Source organism: Mercenaria mercenaria, chromosome 17, assembly GCF_021730395.1.
Source record: "Mercenaria mercenaria strain notata chromosome 17, MADL_Memer_1, whole genome shotgun sequence".
Lineage (NCBI taxonomy): Eukaryota > Metazoa > Mollusca > Bivalvia > Venerida > Veneridae > Mercenaria > Mercenaria mercenaria.
In genome coordinates this window covers 50363037-50386248 of record NC_069377.1, presented here as the reverse complement: position 1 = coordinate 50386248, position 23212 = coordinate 50363037, and the positions used below count along the sequence as shown (strand labels likewise).

At 37.9% G+C, this 23212-nt stretch overlaps 1 protein-coding gene across 2 annotated transcripts in view; it reads right to left on the bottom strand.

Moving 5' to 3' along the window:
- Window positions 1-22400, bottom strand: part of LOC128550074 (DNA helicase MCM8-like) — a 50257-nt gene extending 27857 nt beyond the window's left edge. The window contains exons 1-3 of one of the 2 annotated variants that reach the window (XM_053528140.1): window positions 22251-22400; window positions 6634-6798; window positions 3008-3145 (exon numbers count right to left, since the gene is read on the bottom strand). In XM_053528140.1, the coding sequence (XP_053384115.1) occupies window positions 3008-3145; window positions 6634-6772 (277 nt within the window). In that variant the 5' untranslated portion in view covers window positions 6773-6798; window positions 22251-22400. Of the gene's footprint in view, window positions 1-3007; window positions 3146-6633; window positions 6799-21973; window positions 22070-22250 lie in introns of those variants that run through there. The other variant, XM_053528141.1, reaches the window with a different exon arrangement.
- Between the last annotated feature and the right edge of the window lie 812 nt (window positions 22401-23212).

Sequence of the window (23212 nt, the reverse complement as noted above, 5' to 3'; positions counted from 1 at the left end):
GGGTCATCTGCTGGTCATGGCCAACCTAACTATCAATTTTCCTGACACTAGGCCCAAGCGTTCTTGAGTTATTGCCTGGAAACCATTTTACTGTTCCTGGTCACTGTGACCTTGACCTTTGACATACTGACCTCAAAATCAATAGGGGTCATCTGCTGGTCATTACCAACCTCCCTATCAACTTTCGTGACCCTAGGCCTAAGCGTTCTTGAGTTATCATCCGGAAACCGTTTAACTGTTCAGGGTCACTGTGACCTTGACCTTTAACATACTGACCTCAAAATCAATAGGGGTCATCTGCTGGTCATTACCAACCTCCTTATCAACTTTCATGATCCTAGGCCCAAGTGTTCTTGAGTTACCATCCGGAAACCGTTTTACTGTTCAGGGTCACTGTGACCTTGACCTTTAACATACTGACCTCAAAATCAATAGGGGTCATCTGCTGGTCATTACCAACCTCCCTATCAACTTTCATGATTCTAGGCCCAAGTGTTCTTGAGTTATCATCCGGAAACCGTTTTACTATTCAGGGTCACTGTGACCATGACCTTTGACATACAGACCAAAATCAAAAGGGGTCATCTGCTGGTGATGACCAACCTCCCTATCAACTTTCATGATCCTAGGCCTAAGCGTTCTTGAGTTATCATCCGGAAACGGATTGGTCTACATTCCGACCGACCGACCGACCGACCGACATCTGCAAAACAATATACCCCTCCTTTTTCAAAGGGGGACATAAAAATGTGCATATATAAAAACCCACAGTTGTTTTCATATTGAAATGTTTTTGCCGATTATAAAAAAGTTATCATATAAGTTATTTATAGTACCAACAAAAGAAAATTAATCTTAAAAAAAAAAAAAAAAAAAAAAAAAAAAAAAAACTATATAATATAAGACCACAAGAAACTCTTTACCAGGTAGAGATAGGTCAAAATACACCTAAAAATTGGATGTAACATGCATTCTGTACCACAGAAAAGTGGTCTCGATTTTTCTCTACGGCCAATAATAAAAAAGTTACAATAAAATCTATTTATAGTAAAAACAAAGGGACGTAATTCTAAAAACAAGGGTGCCTCATGGTGGTGAACATTTGGTCCAAGTTACATCAAAATCCCCCAATGCATGAAGAAGAAATGCTCCAGACAAAGTCATTCTTGAATTTGACGTTTGACCTGTAAATATGACCTTGACCTTAGACCTAGGGACCTGGTTCTTGCGCATGACAATCCGTCTTATGTTGGTGAACATTTGTGCCAAGTTACATCAAAATCCCTCCATGCATGAAGAAGAAATGCTCCAGACAAAGTCATTCTTGTGTCTCACCTTTGGTCTCAAGTGTGACCTTGACATTAGACCCTGGGCTTGGGTTTTGCGCATGACATGTTGTCTCATCCAGGAAAATATTTGTGCCAACTGATACTTAAATCCTGTTTTGCATGACAAAGTTAGAGACTGGACAGGAAAAACATCCTACTGACCTTTGATCTCAAAGTGTGACCTTGACCTTTAAGCTAGGGTACTGGGTGTTGCGCATGACACATCATCTGATCATGGGGAACATTTATGCCAAGCAATAATGTAATCCCTTGATGGATGACAGAGTTCTGGATCGGACAGGAAAAAAACCTTATTGACCTTTGACCTCCAATTGTGACCTTGACCTTTGAGCTAAGGGTCTGGGATTTGCGCATGACACGTCATCTCATCATGGGGAACATTTGTGCCAAGTAATATTAAAATCCCTTAATGAATGTCAGAGTTATGGACCGGACACGAAACAGACCCTGTTCATGCTATGTTAACATTTGACTGCTATGTGTGACCTTGACCTTTGAGCTAGGGGTCTGAAAGTTGTGCATGACACATTGACTTATTATGAGGTACATTTGTGCCAAGTAATATTAAAATCCCTTCATGGACGGCAGAGTTGTGGACCGGACAGGAAAAAAGCCCTGTTGACCTTTGACCTCCAATTGTGACCTTGACCTTTAAGCTAGGGGTCTAGGTTTTGCGCATGACACGTCGTCTCCTCATGGGGAACATTTGTGCCAAGTTATATTAAAATCCCTTCATGGATGGGAGAGTTATGGACCGGACAAGAAAAAAGCCCCATTGACCTTTGACCTCCAATTGTGACCTTGACCTTTTAGCTAGGGGTCCGAGTTTTGCGCACGACACGTCGTCTCATCATGGGGAACACTTGTGCCAAGTAATATTAAAATCCCTTCATGGATGGGAGAGTTATGGACCGGACAAGAAAAAAGCCCTGTTGACCTTTGACCTCCAATTGTGACCTTGACCTTTGAGCTAGGGGTCTAGGTTTTGCGCACGACACGTCGTCTCATCATGGGGAACACTTGTACCAAGTAATATTAAAATCCCTTCATGGATGAGAGAGTTATGGACCCGACAGGAAAAAAGCCCTGTTGACCTCCAATTAAGACCTTGATCTTTGAGCTAGGGGTCTGGGTTTTGCCCATGACACGTCGTCTCATCATGGGGAACATTTGTGCCAAGTAATATTAAAATCCCTTCATGGATGACAGAGTTATGGACCGGACACGAAATTGTGGACGGACGGATGGACAGACGGACGGAATGGCGGAAAAGCGCATTCCTATAGTCCCAGAAACTGGTTTTCAACCAGTAGAGGACTAAAAAATTCTACCAGGCATTATACCAGGTTTCATGGATAAATGACATGGTGCCATCACTTCCAGTCAATCAAATGTGCAGAACTACTTTAATACAGCACTGAAAACCTCTTAAAAATTGTGCGAGACAGGTGCTCTTAAGAATGAATTGACAGAGGTAATTCATATTCCACTTCCAATTCATCAGTTATTTCTAGTGGTAAACAGTACTAATAAAGAATAAAACAAGAGAAGTCACTAGTTAATGCGGAAAGCTTTTGACACGACATTAACAGCTGTCTGTTATTGTAAATTTCATTGACTAAAAGTTACAAAAGCTATGGCAAAATACAGGCTATTACCTTCATCAGGAAAATACAGCTTCCAGCCATGATACGGGGAAGCTACATCAATTTTAGTTTGAACCATGGTCGGTCTTCTAGACTGGCTAGACTTGCGATCAGGCATCATCCCTCCACCTCTGTTCCCTCTATTACCTCCTACAATATTGAAAACCTCGAACCTTGAAAAATGTATGGTGCATTTCTTATTTTACAGAATGGAGATTCTACAAGTGTTGTTTCAATAGTGATCAAACTTTGCCCTCATTTGTTTTCTGAGCTCCGGGTAACTATTTCGATTACGTGTTGCTAACAAATACATGTATATTAGTTTAGTTTTTCAGAAGTCTACTTAAATCCACCATGTAAGAACAACAAACCACAATAATCAGTTTTCTCTTAACTAGATGCACACTGGCAACATGTTAAGCCCACCATCTGTCAAAAGGACTATTAGTAAATGACCTTTGACCCCTAACTGTGATCTTGACCTTTGAGATAGGAACCTTGGGCTTGCACATGACACTCAGACTCATCGAGTGAAACATTCATGCCAAATATAAACAAGATTCCTAAATGCCTGTCAAAGTTTTGGCCCAGACAAGAACAGACATGACCTTTGACCTCCAAATGTGACTTTGACCTTTGAGATAGGAACCTGTGGTTTGAGCATGACACTCTGTCTCAATGAGGTTAACATTCATGACAAATATAAACAAGACTGCTCCATGCATGTCAAAGTTATGGTCCAGACAAACAAATCAGGACAGACAAGCACACATACACCAAACAGCCATTTGGAGGACTATGTCTTCGCTTCCACAAGAGGGCTCAACAAAAACTGATAGAAGTTGACCTAAATTTCTTTTTTAAAATCATCTTGCAATATATTTGTCAACTATCTACACACAAAACTTTCAATATCTAGGAATGACTTTTCAAATTTAATATATCATTACTTGTCAGCTCTTTAAATGCTACTAGAGAAAAGAGATATTCTCCTTTCACTTGCTAATTCATCTGTACATATATATAAAGAAACAAACAAGCTAAATTTCCTGTTTTAGGTTATAAGAAGAATAACAAGAGCTGTCAGTAAGACAGCACACTTGACTTTTCTCAGTGCTTGACTCTGAATAAGAGCTTTGCCAGTAAATAAAAAATCCAAGTTAAAAAGGGACATAACTCTTGTCAAAATTCAAATCAGAGTTATGAGAATTGTGTCTCCTGGTGTAGACTTTGATAGTAAACTATTTTGAGAGTCAAGTCAAAAGCTTTAACAGTAACAGAGATATCTGACTTTATCAAAAATTTTAACAAAACAAATCTAAGTTAAAAAGGGACATAATTCTGTAAAAATTCAAATCAGAGTTATGGAGATTGTTTCTCCTGGTGTACTGGTGTAGACTTTGATGGTAAATAAGTATTTTAAGTTTCAAGTCAAAAGCTTTGATAGTAACAGAGATATTTGACTTTATCAAAAACTTTAACCAAAACTTCTAAGTTAACAAGAGGGTCATGATGACCCTGGATCGCTCACCAGAGTAATATGAGCTACATGTTTCAAATGTCAAACTGATGATTTTTAGAAATTTTTTGGAAGATTTTCTGATGTACAATCAAGTAACCCCTGGGGCGGGGCCAAGTTTACCCCGGGGGTTATGAATGGAACAGAGTTTGAAGAAGTCTACTTGGCAATGTAACATATCAAATATCTAAGATCTAGGCCTTCTGGTTTATTTTTAGCAAATTTATGAAATTTCCCTATATACAATCAAGTAACCCCTGGGGCTGGGTCAATTTGACCCTGTGGGGGGTCAAGATTTGAACAACTTTTGTAGAGGTCCCCTAGGCAATGCTACATGTCAAATATCTAAGCTCTAGGCCTTCTTGTTTATTTTTAGAAAATTTTGAAGATTTTTCTATGTACAATCAAGTAACCCCATGGGGCAGGATCAATTTGACCCCGGGGGTCATGATTTAAACAAATTTTGTAGAAGTCTACTAGGCAATGCTACAAGTCAAATATCTAAGATCTAGGCCTTCTGGGGCTTTTTAAGAAATTTTTTGAAGATTTTCCTATGTAAAATCAAGTGACCCCTTGGGCGGGGTCAATTTTGACCATGGGGGTCATGATTTGAACAAATTTTGTAGAGGTCCACTAGACAATGCTACACGTGAAATATCTAAGCTCTAGGCCTTCTGGTTTATGTTTAGATTTTTTTTGAAGACTTTCCTATGTAAAATCAAGTGACCCCTGGACCCCGCGGGTCATGATTTGAACAAATTTTGTAGAGGTCCACTAGGCAATGCTACAGGTCAAATGTCTAAGCTCTAGGCCTTCTGGTTTATTTTTAGAAAATTTTGAAGATTTTTCTATGTACAATCAAGTAACCCCATGGGGCGGGGTCAATTTGACCCCGGAGGTCATGATTTGAACAAATTTGGCAGAAGTCTACTAGGCAATGCTACACTTCAAATATCTAAGATCTAGGCCTTCTGGTTTATATTTAGAAATTTTTTGAAGATTTTCCTATGTAAAATCAAGTGACCTCTGGGGCGGGGCCAATTTTGACCCCAGGGGTCATGACTTGAATAAATTTTGTAGAGGTCCACTAGACAATGCTACACATGAAATATCTAAGCTCTTGGCCTTCTGGTTTATTTTTAGAAAATTTTTGAAGATTTTCCTATGTAAAATCAAGTGACCCCTGGGGCAGGGTCAATTTTGACCCCGGGGGTCATGATTTGAATAAATTTTGTAGAGGTCCACTAGGCAATGCTACATGTCAAATATCTAAGCTCTATGCCTTCTGATTTATTTTTAGAAAAATTTTGAAGATTTTCCTATGTAAAATCAAATGACCCCTGGGGCGGGGTCAATTCTGAACCCGGGGTCATGATATGAACAACTTTAGTAGAGGTCCTCTAGGCAATGCTACATGTCAAATATCTAAGCTCTAGGGCTTCTGGTTTTTGAGAAGATTTTTTAAGATTTTCCTATGTAAAATCAAGTGACCCCTCGGGCGGGGTCAATTTTGATCACGGGGTCATGATTTGAACAAATTTGGTAGAGGTCCACTAGTCAATGCTTCAAACCAAATATCTAAGCTCTAGGGCTTCTTGTTTTTGAGAAGAAAATTTTCAAAGTTTTTCCTTTCTGTTGCCATGGCAACCAGAATTCTGTATGGAATTCAATTCTTTGAATAATTTTTAAAGAAGACCATCCAAGGAACATCCCTGTGAAGTTTCATCACAATTGGCCAGTTGGTTTAGGAGGAGATGTTGTTTAAAGGAAAGCGTGGACGGACAGACGGACGTACAACGGACGGACGACCGAACTACAACGGCCTGGCGGCCGGACGGTGAGCGACCACAATACCTCACCCTGAGCACTTTGTGCTCAGGTGAGCTAAAAAGGGGCATAATTCTGTCAAAATTCAAATCAGAGTTATGGAGATTGTTTCTCCTGGTGTAGACTTTGATAGTAAGTAACTATTTTAAGTTTCAAGTAAATAGCTTTGATAGTAACAGAGATATCGACTTTATCAAAAACTTTAACCAACAGCGAAGCCGACACCGGGGCAAGTGCAATAGCTCTACTTTTTCTTTGAAAAGTCGAGCTAATATATGGAACTCGGGATTACCTCTATTTCCATAATTATTGAAGTACTGTCCTCGACCGCGCCATCTCCCTCGCCAGTTTCCACGACCACCATGCCATCCTTGACCCCTCTGACCTTTTCCCCTGCTGCCTTGCCAGCTGGAGTTACTAGACTGACTCATCTCTGTGCTTGTTGTATAATCATTTCCTAAACAAGAATGCCAATTTTAATTTTGGATACAACAGTTCAAGCCCATGATTCAGTAAAAATTCAAATGCCTGAAACTCTACATTCTAAAGCCCGAAATATCCTTTTCAGTAGAGTTATATACTGTATATTCGCGGCCATAAGTCGACCTCGGCCATAAGTCAAGGGGTATATTATGGTGGGAGAAAGCTGGTATTTTACCTGAACTCGGCCATAAGTCGAGGGCAATTTTTTAAGATATTTCGTAGGTGTATAAGTATGTTCAATGCTCATGTAGAGGGATAAAAAAATCTTCATAATTATATAAACAACATATAACAAAGTATTCAAATTATTAATTTTATTTTTATATTAAAAATATTATCCTTTATTGTATGAAAAGCATATATCTTTAATTTATTAACTAGAAAATGCTTTTGTAAAAAAGCGCATGTCTCCCCAAATGCAAAGTCCTATAGGCAAGAAGTTAATAGGGGTCAGGAGTGAAAGTCAAAGAGACACTGATGGTTGGCTGCAATAGGGATCATCTACTTGGCATGTCCAGTCATCCCCCTAAATTTCAACACTCTTGGCCTAGTGGTTCTCAAGTCACTGTTCAGGCTCCTGTGACCTTGACCTTCAATCAAGTGACCTCAAAATAAGTAGGGGTCATCTACTCTGCATGTCCAATAATCCTATTAAGTTTCAACATTGTAGGTCAAGTGGTTCTCAAGTTATTTCCAAAAAATGATTTTATATGAACAGGCCACTGTGACCTTGACCTTTAATAGACTGACCCCAAAATCAATAGGGGTCATCTACTCTGCATGTTCAATCATCCTATGAAGTTTCAACATTCTGGGTCAAGTGGTTCTCAAGTTATTGATCGGAACTGGTTATCAATGTTCAGGCCTCTGTAATCTTGACCTTTAACGGAGTGACCCCAAAAACAACAGGGGTCATTTACTCTGCATGAACAATCATCCTATGAAGTTTCAACATTCTGGGTCGAGAAGTTCTCAAGTTATTGATTGGAAATGGTTTTCCATGTTCAGGCCCCTGTGGCCTTGACCTTTAACAGAGTCACCCTAAAATCGTTACGGGTCATCTACTCTGCATGACCAATCATCCTATGAAGTTTCATCATTCTGGGTCAAGTGGTTCTCAAGTTACTGACCGGAAATGGGTTTCAATGTTCAGGCCCCTATGACCTTGACCTTTCACAGAGTGACCCCAAAATTGTTATGGGTCATCTACTCTGCATGAGCGATCATCCTATTAAGTTTCAACATTCTGGGTCAAGTGGTTCTCAAGTTACTGACCGGAAATGGTTTTCAATGTTCAGGCCCCTGTGACCTTGACCTTTAATGGAGTGACCTCAAAATCAATAGGGGTCATCTACTTTGCATGTACAATCATCCTATGAAGTTTCAACATTCTGGGTCAAGTGGTTCTCTAGTTATTGATCGGAAATGGTTTTCAATGTTCAGGCCCCTGTGACCTTGACCTTTGACGGAGTGACCTCAAAATCAATAGGGGTCATCTACTCTTCATGACCAATCATCCCATGAAGTTTCAACATTCTAGGTCAAATGGTTCTCCAGTTATTGCTCGGAAATGAAGTGTGACGTACGGACGGACGGAAGGACGGACGGACGGACAGGGCAAAAACAATATGTCTCCTGGGGGAGACATAATAAGATATTTCATTCATAACATTTAAAACATGTTACATGTATCAAAGCTACAATAAACATAAGTATCTGTAACTGATATTTCACTGTATGTTCAAACACAAAGTGTCAATTTAAAATCCCTCAAAGTCACTCTCGTCATCACTGTTAAACAGTTCGTTGGCTAACTCCTCAGTTACAGCAGGGTCATACACATAGTCATCACACTCAACATCATCATCATCAACAACACTGTCAGTAACACTGCACGAGGAGGTGAATTCCTCGAACAATGCATCGTCCTGTGTTCCATCAATCGAGTTAGAAATTCCACACTTCAGAAATGATTTCATAACCATTTCTGATGGTATCTGATTCCAAGCATTAACAATCCATTCACACACTGTGCTAAGACTTGTCCGTTTAAGGTTGCCAGCCTTAGTTGTCTCACGGGGACCGTTTACCATCCACTCATTCCAACTGTGACGAACATGAGACTTGAACGGTTCATTCAGTGACACATCCAAAGGTTGCAAGACAGAGGTGCAGCCTCCTGGAATTACTGCCTGTCTCGTGCCCTTTTCTTTAAGTCTGTCCTTCACTTTGTCTGTTAAATGAGCACGAAACATGTCCCATACTAGTAACGATCTCCTATTTATTAAGCCTCCTGGCCGAGTGAACCATACATCATTCAACCACTGACCTGAAACACTTTCATCAACCCAGCCCTTGGGCTGCACATAAACACATATTCCGGCAGGAAATTTCTCCTTAGGCATAGTTTTCCGTTTGAACACTACAGCTGGCTTTAATTTAGTACCATCTGCCATGCAGGACAAAATTACTGTGAAATGTGATTTTTCATGACCTGTAGTTTTCACTGACACTGTCTTTACACCTATCGGATGCACGGTTGTGTTCCCCGGGAGATCAAAAAACATGGGTGTTTCGTCCATGTTTCCAATCTGTGAAAGTTCAAAGTCAAATTCTTTCCGTTCACGGATAACAAACTGGTGAAATGATGTTACGTGATTCTCAACATCGCTGGGTAATTTCTGTGCGATGTGCGTCCTCTGGCGCAGAGTTAGTCCATGTCTGTTCATGAATCGTGAACACCAGCCTGCCGATGCCTTAAATACACCTTTGTCTATGGAATACTTCGAGTCCTTTGCCAAGTGCAAAGCCTTAATTCTAATCACATTTCTCGTCACAACAAAAGCACTTTCCCGTAATTCTAAAATCCAATTTAACAAGTCTGTCTCTAGCCTCTCGTATGGGCTCAAACGCACAACACGACGTTTCTGTCCTTTAGGACCTTCGATAATTCTGTCCTTGGATTTACGCAAGTTTTTCGCTGACCCCAAACTCGCGTTCAGCGGCACAATTGTTAGAAGATTCTGCGAATTCTATTACACGAATTTTGAATGCATTATCATATGCAACACGCTTCCGTTTAGGCATTTTGTCACAGTTCTATCAAAATAATAACGGATAATCCGATGCGTGCGTGAAATTTAACAGTTTAATGACAGTTTATATCTCAAACAGAAATCAATACAAGAATGAATTCATCATAAAGGTATCTAACATATTTACGAAACTGTAACAACAATTGATGTGCATAATTACTGAAGACACGCCTTCGACCTATGAAAAAAATGCTTGACATTGAGTAATAAATTTTGATTGGTTATGGGAGTGCCAAACGACTGAGTAAATATTTCTGATTGGTGGTGGTTCACGGGGTGCAGTGTTTTTGTGCATATCATTAATCGCAGGCTTTGTCGGTGTGAACGTCGCTTTGACAAAAGATAAAAGAGCCGCCAATTCTTTTGATATCGAGGTGATTCGGCACCTGCTAGTTGTCATGTTATTCACACGGATTAACTTGAGAGGACAGTACCTATTTAGTGACTCGGTTCGTTTTTGTTCTACTGTTCAAAGTATTTTTAATTATGTTTGCCGATACTTGCTAAAAAATTTTTTTTGCCGAACGCGGATAAAAAAGGATATTGTATTTAATAATTAAAAAGATTGACTTTATTGTTTTACAAATGATTGCCATTCCTACTTTATTTTTAATTATAATGTTTGCCGATACTTGCAAAAAATTTCTTTTTGCCGAACGCGGATTAAAATAACAATATCCGGTAAAAGCTTTACGAAAGATTGACTTTATTGTTTTACAAATGAGTGTCATTCCTACTTCCTTTTTAATTACGTTTGGCGAAACTTGCAAAAAAAAAATTCTACAAATGCCTGGTAAAAGCTTTTCGATACTGTATTTGAAAATAATTAAAAAGATTTAATTTATTGTTTTACAAACGAGTGTCATTGCAACTTTTTCACTATACTTTATATAACTTGCATAAGAAAACATTGTCACTATTTTACGAACCGTCTTGCCGATACCGGTAACGGGTGGATACGGCGTCCGATATTTATACAAGACAAACATGGCGCTCGGTTGGGAAATGACAAAAACATTATTTTCATTTGATATTGCAGCCATAAGTCGACCCAAGAATGTAAACTGTATATTTGATCCTTGAAAACTCGACTTATGGCCGCGAATATACGGTAGTGAAATTCTGGCACTCAAAAGCCTGAAATCAGAACCAAGGATGAAAATTCACAGGCTTGAATAACAGTCATTTTTTTATATTTTCAGAGACTAGCATCCATTAAAGGGCTCACTATTAAATCATTTGCAAGGACCCAACATACATTTTCACTTTAATTTTTTGCCTGTCTGGAAGCAACTTGCCTGTTGTAGGCAAATTGGGCAGTCCTTAATGTCTAGTCATGGACTTATGTTTATTTGCTCATGAATCATTTGTTTGAATATTGGAATTCCCAGATTCAGCATAATGTCACAAAATGGCCACTTAGCTATGGAGTATACAACTGCTTAGTTACATATACTGAAATGAAGTACCACCCCAGACATTTCTAGCAATTATCACAGTTAAGAAGATTGTTTTTCACAAAAAATCATGTATTATGAGTATTACCATGACCTTAATTCAGTATAAAAGCTATATATAATGCTAAAAATTAGATTCAAATGTCTTGAAGTTGAAAGAATGTCCAACTGGTATTACAACAAGAGGGCCATGATGGCCCTATATCGCTCACCTGAGTACCATTGCTCTTAATGATAAGATCAAGTTTTGAGATAGATCACATAGGCATACACTTTAAATATCATCAGGATAAATATTTTTCTTGTAACAGTCTCTTTTGACCTATGGGTCACATACTAGTCAGGGCCAGTCTCCATACAAAGTTTGATGGTCCTAGGCTCAAATGCTGCATTTTTGTACTAGCATGACTATTCCTTACCCTGGAAGACTTAAATAACATTTAAAACTAATCTCATTAGATGCTGCTGAGGTATATTCATTTACATAAAATAAAGGGAGGTATATAAATTCAGTCAAAAGTTATCTACCCAGATTGTCCGAGTCCATCTGATGGCATAAATGACATTTCAAATCAGTATCTTCATTGGTTACCAAGATACATATTTAATTTGAAACAAAGGGAGTTAATTTGACATAAAATCAGTCCATAGTTATCTACCCTGATTATCTGAGTTCAACTAATGACAATAATGAATTTATTTCAAAGGAGTCCTATAAGTACTTATTGATATAAATCCATTTTGTTTAAAATCAGGGGAGATAATCATATATAAAATAACTCGAGAACTTATGACTGGGTCTGACAGATTCATCATAGAGTCCAAGAGTTATTGTTGTTGAAGATATTTTGCAAGTTTGTATCAAATCAAACCATAAATGAAGTCTTTATATAGCTGCAAAAGCCAAAATAGCAAATTTTGGACCTTTAAGGGGCCATAACTCTGGAACCCATGATGGGATCAGGCCAGTTTTCGAAAGGAACCGAGATATTATGCTAGTATAAGTTGTGTGCAAGTTTGATTAAAGTTGATTGCGAAATGTTGCCTCTATTGAGTTCACAAGCAAAAAATAGCAAATTTTGGCCCTTTAAGGGGCCATAATTCTGAAACCCATGATGGAATCTGGCCAGTTTTCAAAAGGAACCGAGATATTATGCCAATACAAGTTGTGTGCAAGTTTTATTAAAGTTGATTGCAAAATTTGGTCTCTACCATGTTCACAAGCCAAAAATGGCAAATTTTGGCCCTTCAAGGGGCCATAACTTTGGAACCCATGATGGGATTTGGCCAGTTTTCGAAAGGAACTGAAACATTATGCCAATACAATTTGTGTGCAAGTTTTATTAAAGTTGATTGCAAAATGTTGTCTCTATCATGTTCCCAAGCCAAAAATAGCAAATTTTGGCCCTTTAAGTTTTCGAAAGGAACAAAGAGATTATGCCCATACAAGTTGAGTGCAAGTTTGATTAAAATCAAATACAAAATGTGGTCTCTATTGTGTTCACAAGGAAACTGCAGACGGATGACGGACGGACGGACAACGGGTGATCACAAAAGCTCACCCTGTCACTACATGACAGATGAGCTAAAAATGATCCAATCATTGCAATTCTATATCCTGGGTTTTTCCCAGTGACAGGTTTTACCCTGTTTGCTAGTTTCAGTTTACCTACTCATAAATGAAATCAAAGTCAAGGTCACTAGGGGGCCAGGACTCACAATAAGGATGTAAAATGAGTTTTTGAACCATCCTACAAAGTTTTTTAAGAAATTTTTGTGAATTTTCAGAGGTCAAAAAAATCTAAACAAGGCAGTCTGAGAGATAGCTATATTCCCTGCTACTGTTATGGACAGTGAAAGGGTTGATGGTATTGGGTGGAAGCTGGTGCTGTTGCAACTTGTGTTTTGCACAATGTCTCACTTAATTGTTAGTGTCAGTGCATTAAACGTTTGGCACAAGTATCACAAAAATCCGTTAAAAGATTTATGGGATATTAAGAAAGCAAAGGCTCAGATCTTTCACCTCAAGTTGTGACCTTGACCTTGAGCCTGCATGGCTGACTCATAGGTTTTGTAAACCATCTCAATAAGGTGAACACTTGACCAAAGTTTCAAGAAAATCCTTCAAGCGGTTTAGCAGAAACCGCTTAGGACAGGAAATTGAAGTCTCAAACATTTGAGTTGTGACCTTTACCTCGAGCTGGCATGGGTGAATTTCGAGTTCTGTTCATCGTCTTGATAAGGGGGATATTACAGCCAAGTCATATTAAAATCCTTCAAGGGGTTTAGAAGATATAGAGCAGACACAAAATGTAAGGCTTGAACCTTTGACCTTGACTTGTGACCTTGACCTTGAGCCAACATGGCTGACTCGTAAGTTCTGCACATTGTTTGTTTGTTTGTTTTGGGTTTAACGCCGTTTTTCAACAGTATTTCAGTTATATAACGGCGGGCAGTTAACCTAACCAGTGTTCCTGGATTCTGTACAAGTACAAACCTGTTCTTCCCAAGTAACTGCCAACTTCCCCACATGAATCAGAGGTGGAGGACTAATGATTTCAGACACAATGTTGTTTATCAAATAGTCACGGAGAACATACGCCCCGCCCGAGGATCGAACTCGTGACCCCGCGATCCGTAGACCAACGCTCTTATCTGCACATTGTCTTGATCATCTGACCAAAGTTTCATGAAAATCCTTCAAGGGGTTTAGGAGCTACAGAGCGGACACAATTTTTATGTATGGACAGACGGGCAGAGACCATTCCTATCATCCCCCACCACTTGTGGCGGGGAATTAAAAACACTTATTTCTTCAAGGTCACTCAGGTGCCAGGACTCACTATGGGGTTGTAAAATTAGTTTCTAAATCATCCCACACCGTTTTAAAGAAATACGTGTAATGTTTTTTGAGTTATTCCAAATTGTTGGCGCTGTCGTCCTCAATATATCTGCGTGGCCAAATGTTGGCGTTTTTTTGACGGCTTTGATTCGGCGGTGTTAAGATTTGGCACTATAGCTCTCAATTTCCAAAATAAAACCTGTTACAAGTCAAAAAATCGCCAAATTAAACCACCTTCTGTTTTCCCCCCGTAATAATGACCAATTGTAGGTTTGACCTGTCAAAAATGAATCAATGATAATCTCCTGAAAGGCAAGTTACAAGTGATTGAGATCTAAATCTGTTAAATCCCTCGGAGCATTGTAGTATATTTATATATGTAATTCGATTAAACATTCATGAATGGTATTGTCATCAGGGCTTTTCACCAGGAAATTGGGAAGAGGCCCTGGCCTTTCAAATTGGGAAATTCATATGCGGTAATTGCTCATTTTGGGAAAACAGCATTTTATTGAAACAGCTGGGCCTTTATTCCTTCTGTTAAAGAGTTATGTAACAGAGGACACAATTTGGTGGTTTCCTAAGGCCTAAAAAAAAAAATTCTTTGTTTCCGGTAACATGCTCAACAAGAGCTGTCTCCATAGGATGACATATGCCCCCTATGGCACTTTGAATGAGTAGTTATGGCCGATGTTAGAGTTTAGGACCTTTGACCTACGAAGCTGGGTCTTGCGCGCGACACGTCTTACTGTGCCACACATTCATGCGTAGTTATTTTAAAATCCATGCATGAATGACAAAGATATGGACCGGACATGCCCATCAATGCACTATCATGAAAAATGACCTTTAACGTCTAAGTGTGACCTTGACCTTTGAGCTACAGACCAGGGTCTTGCGCGCGACACGTCGTCTTACTGTGGTACACATTCATGCCAAGTTATTTGAAAATCCATCCATGGTTGACAAAGATATGGACCGGACACGCCCATCAATGCACTATCCTTTAATGTATAAGTGTGACCTTGACCTTTGAGCTACAGACCTGGGTCTTGCGCGCGACACGTCGTCTTACTGTGGTACACATTCATGCCAAGTTATTTGAAAATCCATCCATCGATGACAAAGATATGGACCAGACACGCCCATTAATGCACTATCCATTAATGTTTAAGTGTGACCTTGACCTTTGAGCTACGGACCTGGGTCTTGCGCGCGACACGTCGTCTTATTGTGGTACACATTCATGCCAAGTTATTTGAAAATCCATCCATCGATGACAAAGATATGGACCGGACACACCCATCAATGCACTATCCTTTAATGTCTAAGTGTGACCGTGACCTTTGAGCTACGGACCTGGGTCTTGCGCGCGACACGTCGTCTTACTGTGGTACACATTCATGCCAAGTTATTTGAAAATCCATCCATCGATGACAAAGATATGGACCGGACACGAAAATTGCGGACAGACTGACAGACCGACAGACTGACAGACGGCCAGACGGTTCAAAAACTATATGCCTCCCTTTGGGGGCATAAAAAAAATTAGGGTAGGTAGGTCGGAAATTTTTTTTCTTTTTGGAAATTTTTTTATTAAGGGAGACTTTTCGGAAATTATTTTTATGTCAAAAAGTGATTACAAATAAGGGGGTTATGCCATTAGGGCATCAGTAAGTTGATTTCTAACATCACTGGCCATGTTTAAAGCATAAAAAGGGCAGTTTTGCATCTTTTTGTTAAAAAGTCGAAAAAAAAATTCTCCAAGGCCATAAAAACATTTAGGGTCGGGGCCAAAAATTTAGGGTAGGTCGGGATACCGGAAACAAACAATTTTTTTTTACACCTAAGCATAAATGAGCTCATTGCTTCCTATTTGTGATATGTTGCCATAAAAAAAAATTTTTCTTTTTTTTTTTTTTTACATTTTGGGGAAGTTCCTGCGCAACAGTAAGGAAAAACTGACCTTATTTTCAGTTGGGAAGTGGCCGAGTATCGGCCTCTGTTATATAAAGATGAAAATCCCTGGTTGTTATCGTCATAGTCTGCAACGGTATCCGTCATTATTCAATTATAATTATGTTATATTATATCAATACTGTACATCATTCTTATTGAAATTTATGTCTTAAATTCCTGAATGGCTCTGCATGCCATGTCTAAATACTACTGATAAAATGCAGGGCTTTTCACCAGCAAATTGGGAAGCGGCCTAGGCCTTTAAAATTGGGAAATTTATGCGAGATAACTGTCCAGTTTGGGAAGAAATGCTATTCATGGAAAGATGGTGTTAGTGTATAAATATAAACAGTAATAAATATTTTCAACTCAAATTTTATTTTAACTGTAATAGACTAAGACTACTGCACTTTATTTTTCAGACTTCACGTTTCACAAATTTAATCATAGGCCATTTCTTTGGTGGTATTATTACCGGTACCCTTGAATTTACGCTTATTTAACTCACAGTAGAACCATGACCTCTGATTTCTTTTGGTACCACTATGCACTTGATAGATTTGCGGTAATATTTCCTGTTTTATGACATTTTGTCGGGAAAATAATCAACCAGAAGTAAACAGAGAAAGACGAATTAAATTTATCTCCCCTGAAGCACAGACTAAAATCTAAAATCCAGGACACGGAACATAACAGATTAGACTCCTACTGTGCGCTACAGTAAGACAAACAAGAGCTGTCGGAGGACAGCAACGCTCGACTATTTAACCCTTTCCCACATGGATACGTTTATCACCGTATCTATCGATTACCGAACAGAAACGTATTGACCCGAGTCTATCGGTTCCCCGATAGAAACGTATTATACCGATTAACGGCCATTTGAACAGAATCGTTTTATCCCGTGTCTCATAATCAATCGCTTTATTTTCGTTCTTTCCCTAAAGAAACAAATTCCGGATGTTTACTAACTCAAAATATGGGATTTCGTCATCATTATTTACGTACAAGATCATGTGGTTGCTATTTAAATTTATCGAGTACTTTGCAAAGAAAGACACCGGGGTTTTTTCCTACATGTGCACGACGCTACGTCATGGAAAATTACTGAGAAAACTGCTTGCAACTGGCCGGTTCGCGGGCTTTCCTCGTTCTAAAAATAACAACCATTTAACATCAAAGTATTTTTAAATGTGTTAGGTCATGAAGGTCACGCGTGATACATGCGGATTTCCCCTAAATAACAATTTGTGTATATGATGCCTTGGAATTTATGGCCTTACATAACGGGAAGTGTTAATCAAAACAGAAGGACCGCGGCTTTCAAATATTTTATGACACCCCAAGAGTTAATTGCTGTGGAAGTCACCCATGATGTACCGACGTTTGATCATCAAAATATTACGTAATATTATCTTAAATTTTTTAATTTTTAGCACAAGAATACTGTAGTCGTTTACGAGTCTCGATCTCAGCAATCTTTTTGCACTTTCAGAAATTTTATGATCCATTATTTTTGTAGTGTTATTCAGTTTGATGGTTGTTTTTTAATATAAATACTTACCGATTCCGATTCGGAAGATAAGTCTATTAACTATAAATCAAACTTTCAAACATCAAAATAAAATTGTATATGAATTTCAATGTGAAAATAATCCAAAACAGAATTTTATGCCTAAAAATATATATTCCCGTACTTTAACACTTTATATCTTCGAAACTCAAAGAGAAACTACAATAAATTTTGTATCATCGGAAAGAGAATTTAAATTGCTACAAACTTTATATTGACAAAAATAATGTCAAACTTACAGAAAATATTAAAATAATGACATTTTTAACGTAAGTGTGTGTAATCACAAAATAATGCCAACACCTCTGTTCAGATAAGACAGTCACCTTTATCAGCCATATACCGATTATTGATTATTGATTATCACTTATCAGTGTTATGTAAAAGAGGTTACTTTGGCTTCTGTTCTGTGTGGTAAAGGGTTAACAGCCTTGTCGCTTGAATGAATAAGAAAGTCGAAAAAGGGGCATAATTTAGTAAAAAAGTAAAATAGGGTTATGGAACCTGCATAGTGCTTATCAGCTCATGACAGTGAACTAGTGTGTGAAGTTTCAATCCTTTCCCATTAGTGGATACTGAGATACCAGCTTACATACAAAAACTTAACCAAAAATTTCTATGTTGAAAAAGGGGCATAATTTTGTTAAAAAGCAAAATAAAGTTATGGGACCTGCTTTGGGCATGTCAGATCATGACAGTGAACAAGTGTGTGAAGTTTCAATCCATTCCCATTAGTGAGTACTGAGATACCAGCTTACATACAAAACCTTAACCAAAAAATTCTAAGTCGAAAAAGGGGCATAATTTTGTAAAAAAGCAAAATAGAGTTATGGAACCTGTGCAATGTAAGTCAGTTTATCACAGTAAATAAGTGTGTGAAGTTTCAATCCATTCCCACAAGTGGTTACTGAGATACCAGCTTACATACAAAACCTTAACCAAAAATTTCTAAGTCAAAAAAGGGGCATAATTTTGTAAAAAAGCAAAACAGAGTTATGGAACCTGTGCAATGTAAGTCAGTTTATCACAGTGAATAAGTGTGTGAAGTTTCAATCCATTCCCACAAGTGGTTGCTGAGATACCAGCTTACATACAAAAACTTAACCAAATCGGGACGCGGACGCGGACGCCGACGCATGGGCGAGTCCAATAGCTCACTATTCTATGAATAGTCGAGCTAAAAATCAATACCCGACAACCGCTTCCTCAGGTAAAACTAAAATGTAAACAAAATTAAACCGTTTGTTGGTGTGATTTTGGGAAATGTTACCTTGCTTTTTGGGAAGTTTCTCTGCCACAGTTGGGAAAAAATGCAATATTTTTGGATTGGGAAGTGGCCGAATATCGGCCTCTGTTATATAAGGAGAAAAGCCCTGAAATGTAAAGGCCAACATATCAAAGGTATTGTAAACACAGCAAGATGTCCTGCATGCAACATTTATAAGTTAGACGCTTCAAATCAAAATGAAGTTGAAATAAAATAGAAATGTCATATTACACAGTTTTTATCACCTATTACAATATACATCTTTTATCATGTATGTTAACGTATTGTATATGTTTTCACACCTGTCACATTTGAGATATGGACCTATAATTGACAACTTCAAAATAATACACGTGTGAAGAAGCTCCCCATTATGAAGACCAATGATAAAATGACGATGTTTTCTTATATTTCTTTCAAATTCTTTAACGTACTATCTCTTCTTGATCAGTAAGGGGTGTAATTGTTTTAAGATATGTAACCTATTTCAGTTACTTTTTCAACATTATTCAAGCATTTTATAACCTGTATTAGTTATAAAATATATTTAACTCACTTAAGTTATTAAAAAAAAGTATTTTTGCTGTTCTCACAAAGTGACCTTTAAAGTGAAATTAATAGCAAACTGTGGTTAATCCAATTCTCTTTTAGTCTGATCATGACCTGATAAGCATAATGGGATGTTAAGAGTTTTATAGCTTTAAAACTTTTGCATAAAACTTTATCAGCCTTACGTAAAAATTTTTACTGCATAGCTGGAAAGATAAAAGTTAAAGGATTCAAGAAATAATTGCATTAGTCTCATTCAAAATTACGAGGAATTGCAGGCCCGTAGCCAGAGGTAAGAAAATAGGGAGGCACTTTCTAGTGTGTGTGTGTGTGTGTTGGGGAGTGGGAGGGGGGGGGGGGGTCCGGGGGCATACTCCTCCTGGAAAATGTTTTTCGAGGGTGCAATTTAGTGAATTTTCCTGCATTTCAAACACGTTTTTGTTACTTTTAAGATATTGATTTTGGAAAAAACAAATGACACTTAAAAGATTCGAATAGAGCTAGATCTAGCTCTACATTTTTGAATGAAAATAAGAATTTTGAAATAGCCAAAGTATTTGCGATTATTGTCACCCTAAAATACTCATTTAAAGGCATGTGGTCATGTTTGCTTGGTTCTTACATCTTCTGTTTAGTAAATGTATGTTCACTTATAAACTTTTTAGCACGATTGACATGAAACGAAAATTTGAAAGAAGCAACAAAGTTTATACATATACAAATACAACACAGGCAACTTCTGGGCAGTGCCATTATGGCGGCTTTGCAGTGCGCTAAAAATCTTTCGCAAGAACTTGAACCAACTGGCAGCGACAGAATAAGATGGAATATAAACTAATGAGCGCATAACTTTAACTTGTACGAAAACTATGCTATAGTATAATTATTTTTGATATTAAAATGGGAGTAAATAGTTTAAACAAAATAAAATGAAATAATAGTGCCTCAGCTCAGTTATGCTTTTAAAAGAAATTATTGGTGCTTCAAAATATATCCTTCTTTTCTCATAATTTTGGCAGAAAAACAGGGAGGCACCGGCCTCCCTGTGCCTCAGTGCAGCTACGGGCCTGAATTGGCACAGAAGGGCTTTGTAATATTTTACGATAAGTGAAACAAGTTATGAAAGTATAAGCAATAACTCAAATGGGTTATAAACTGTGATTTATAACTTGAAATAGTTACACCCTTGACTGTTGATAGTGATTCAAGTTTCCTATTAAGGTTTGCTAAATTCCAACCACTGGTTGCCGAGAAATATCCCGGAGCGTGGCAAAAAAGCGGGACAGATAGATGGATGGAAAAAGCGGCGCCTATATCCATTATATGCTTCCCCTTAAAAATATAAATGTCACAATTAAAAATGATATGAAAATACTTTTAAATAGGGGTGTTTTCAGCAGTACTTCGACCTAATTCAACTTCGAATTGGGGGCATTTTGACCAAAATTTACATTTTGACACTCATCAGTTTATTGACCATCTGTCCCAACGGTAGATCTATAATTCTTTGGAAGAGAAGCAGTTCCGAGATCCTAGGTTCGTATCTGGCCTGTCCGCACATAAAATCGTCACATACATGTATAACTGATTCATAACCTTATCACGACATCACAGTACATTAGGGGTTCTAACTGACCAATCAGAGAGGTGCATTTTCGAGTACCTGCCGGTTTCCACTTGGGTATAACGAAGTATATTTACAATGAACATATAGCGACTAACTTCTTTAGTTTAGAAATACAGTGCTTTAGGGTATACCGGATAGCTACCTAATTTTTCCTGCATTCCAATTCAAAAAAATGAAAATAGTAATTTTTTTTTCAGTATATCAGACAGAAAACATCTATTTTTCTTAAAACATTCAGCTTTTAATAGAAATTCGCATGTTTTTTCTCTCCAAGTCATTGTTTACATATACGCTGATTTAGGGTGTACAGGATAGCTTTGGTCAATTTTTCAATTATTAGTTTAAAATCCACTTCTTAACAAACTTTCCAAGATTTCTTTACTATAAATCAGAATAATAATGTATTCTCTTTTCAAAAACATTCAGCTTTTTAAATTTCTGTCAAATACTTTTCATTCACAGACATTTTTTACATATTACACTGATTTAGTCTATAGGGGATAGCTACATTTTACATTTGGTGACATATGAAAAATAACACAACAAGCAAATATTTAAAATGTATTTCAGAATGTCTGTTTGCATGCCAGTAAAAGAATGATATGAAAATTTATAAAATAAGTGAAGTCTAAAGATAAAATTTATACCCTAAAGCACTGTAAATATCACATTTTAGAAATCAAATCAAGATTTCTCACTGCACATGCCCCAGACATGCCAGATGATGCTACAAACAACAAAACTTTGAAGTTTCATTGAAGTATTATATCGATTTAATACCTTTATTTTAGTACAAAAGAGATAAAACCAACAAATTTCACTGACGAACCAAAATTCATTCGTTTGACATTTTGGCGCCAAATTTTTTAATTAAAACCCAACGGTAAAATCAGCGGAACGGATTCTATTTCTAAAGTGCGAAACTAAGTTGTTTTACGAAAATGTTATAAAGGTAAAGTAATTGTTTTTATTTACCGTCGCTCTGTGAAACAATTAACATAAGCTCTGTAGAGCTTTTGAGCGACCTTATTTTAAGAACATTTAAAACCATTTATACCTTACCCCCAGCACTTTGCTGGTACCAATTTACAGCTGGGCCGACTGAGGCAATTGTGATATTTAAAGTGCCTTTTCCAAGGACACACCGTAATGTGAGTAGCCAGGATTCGAACCAGGGGCCTCCACCTCCGTGGGAAAGCGTCTTAGCCCTCTCAACCAATGCGTCCATTTTTAGACTCTTCCAAGCGTTTATACTACACCTGTATTGCTAAGACAGATCAGTGGAACAGACTAGTTAGTATTTTTGAGGATCCTGTGTAGAACACAAACCAGCGACCCCTGCTGCAGTTCATCCCATGCATATTTAAAACAAGATATGTATATTAATGGTTTTGTAGTGATTCGAAGCTTCTGGTCAGTCAGTTGGTAGAGCACCTGATTTGCAAGCAGGGGGTCGTAGGTTCGAGACATACACAGGGTAGATGATTTTCTCACAAAAATACAACATTGGCGATGAGGTAAATTGGAAAAGTATGGGCTACAGTGGCCCATTTATGTGGAGCATAAGGTTAGCAGGTGTTTTACACTGAAAAGTTGATGCCTTGCTTTATGATTCCACTGTAAAGAAAGGCTTCGGTGGTCAGTTATATAGAGTATGCGTTATTTGTAGAGGCTATACTCTGTTGTAGGCTGAACATTTGATGCCTTGCTCTATGATTCCTTGATAAGGTTTAAGCCTTCAAAATTAAGATAAGGAGGTGTAGTGATTCTAGACTTCTGGGTTACCAGAAGCGTGGTTAGATAATTTGGAAGAGAACCTGAATTGCAAGCAGGATATCGTAGGTTCGAGTCTACCCTAAATAGATGTATTCTCATCAAACTACAACACTTTTATTATCTAAATATCTATTACAACCTTTGGATAATGTTAGGTACTTAAAATGTCGGCTTAACTTTTTGTTAAGTTTTCAGGAGAGACGAAAAGCGCTTTACAGGGTAAATATCTAAGGATCAAAAATA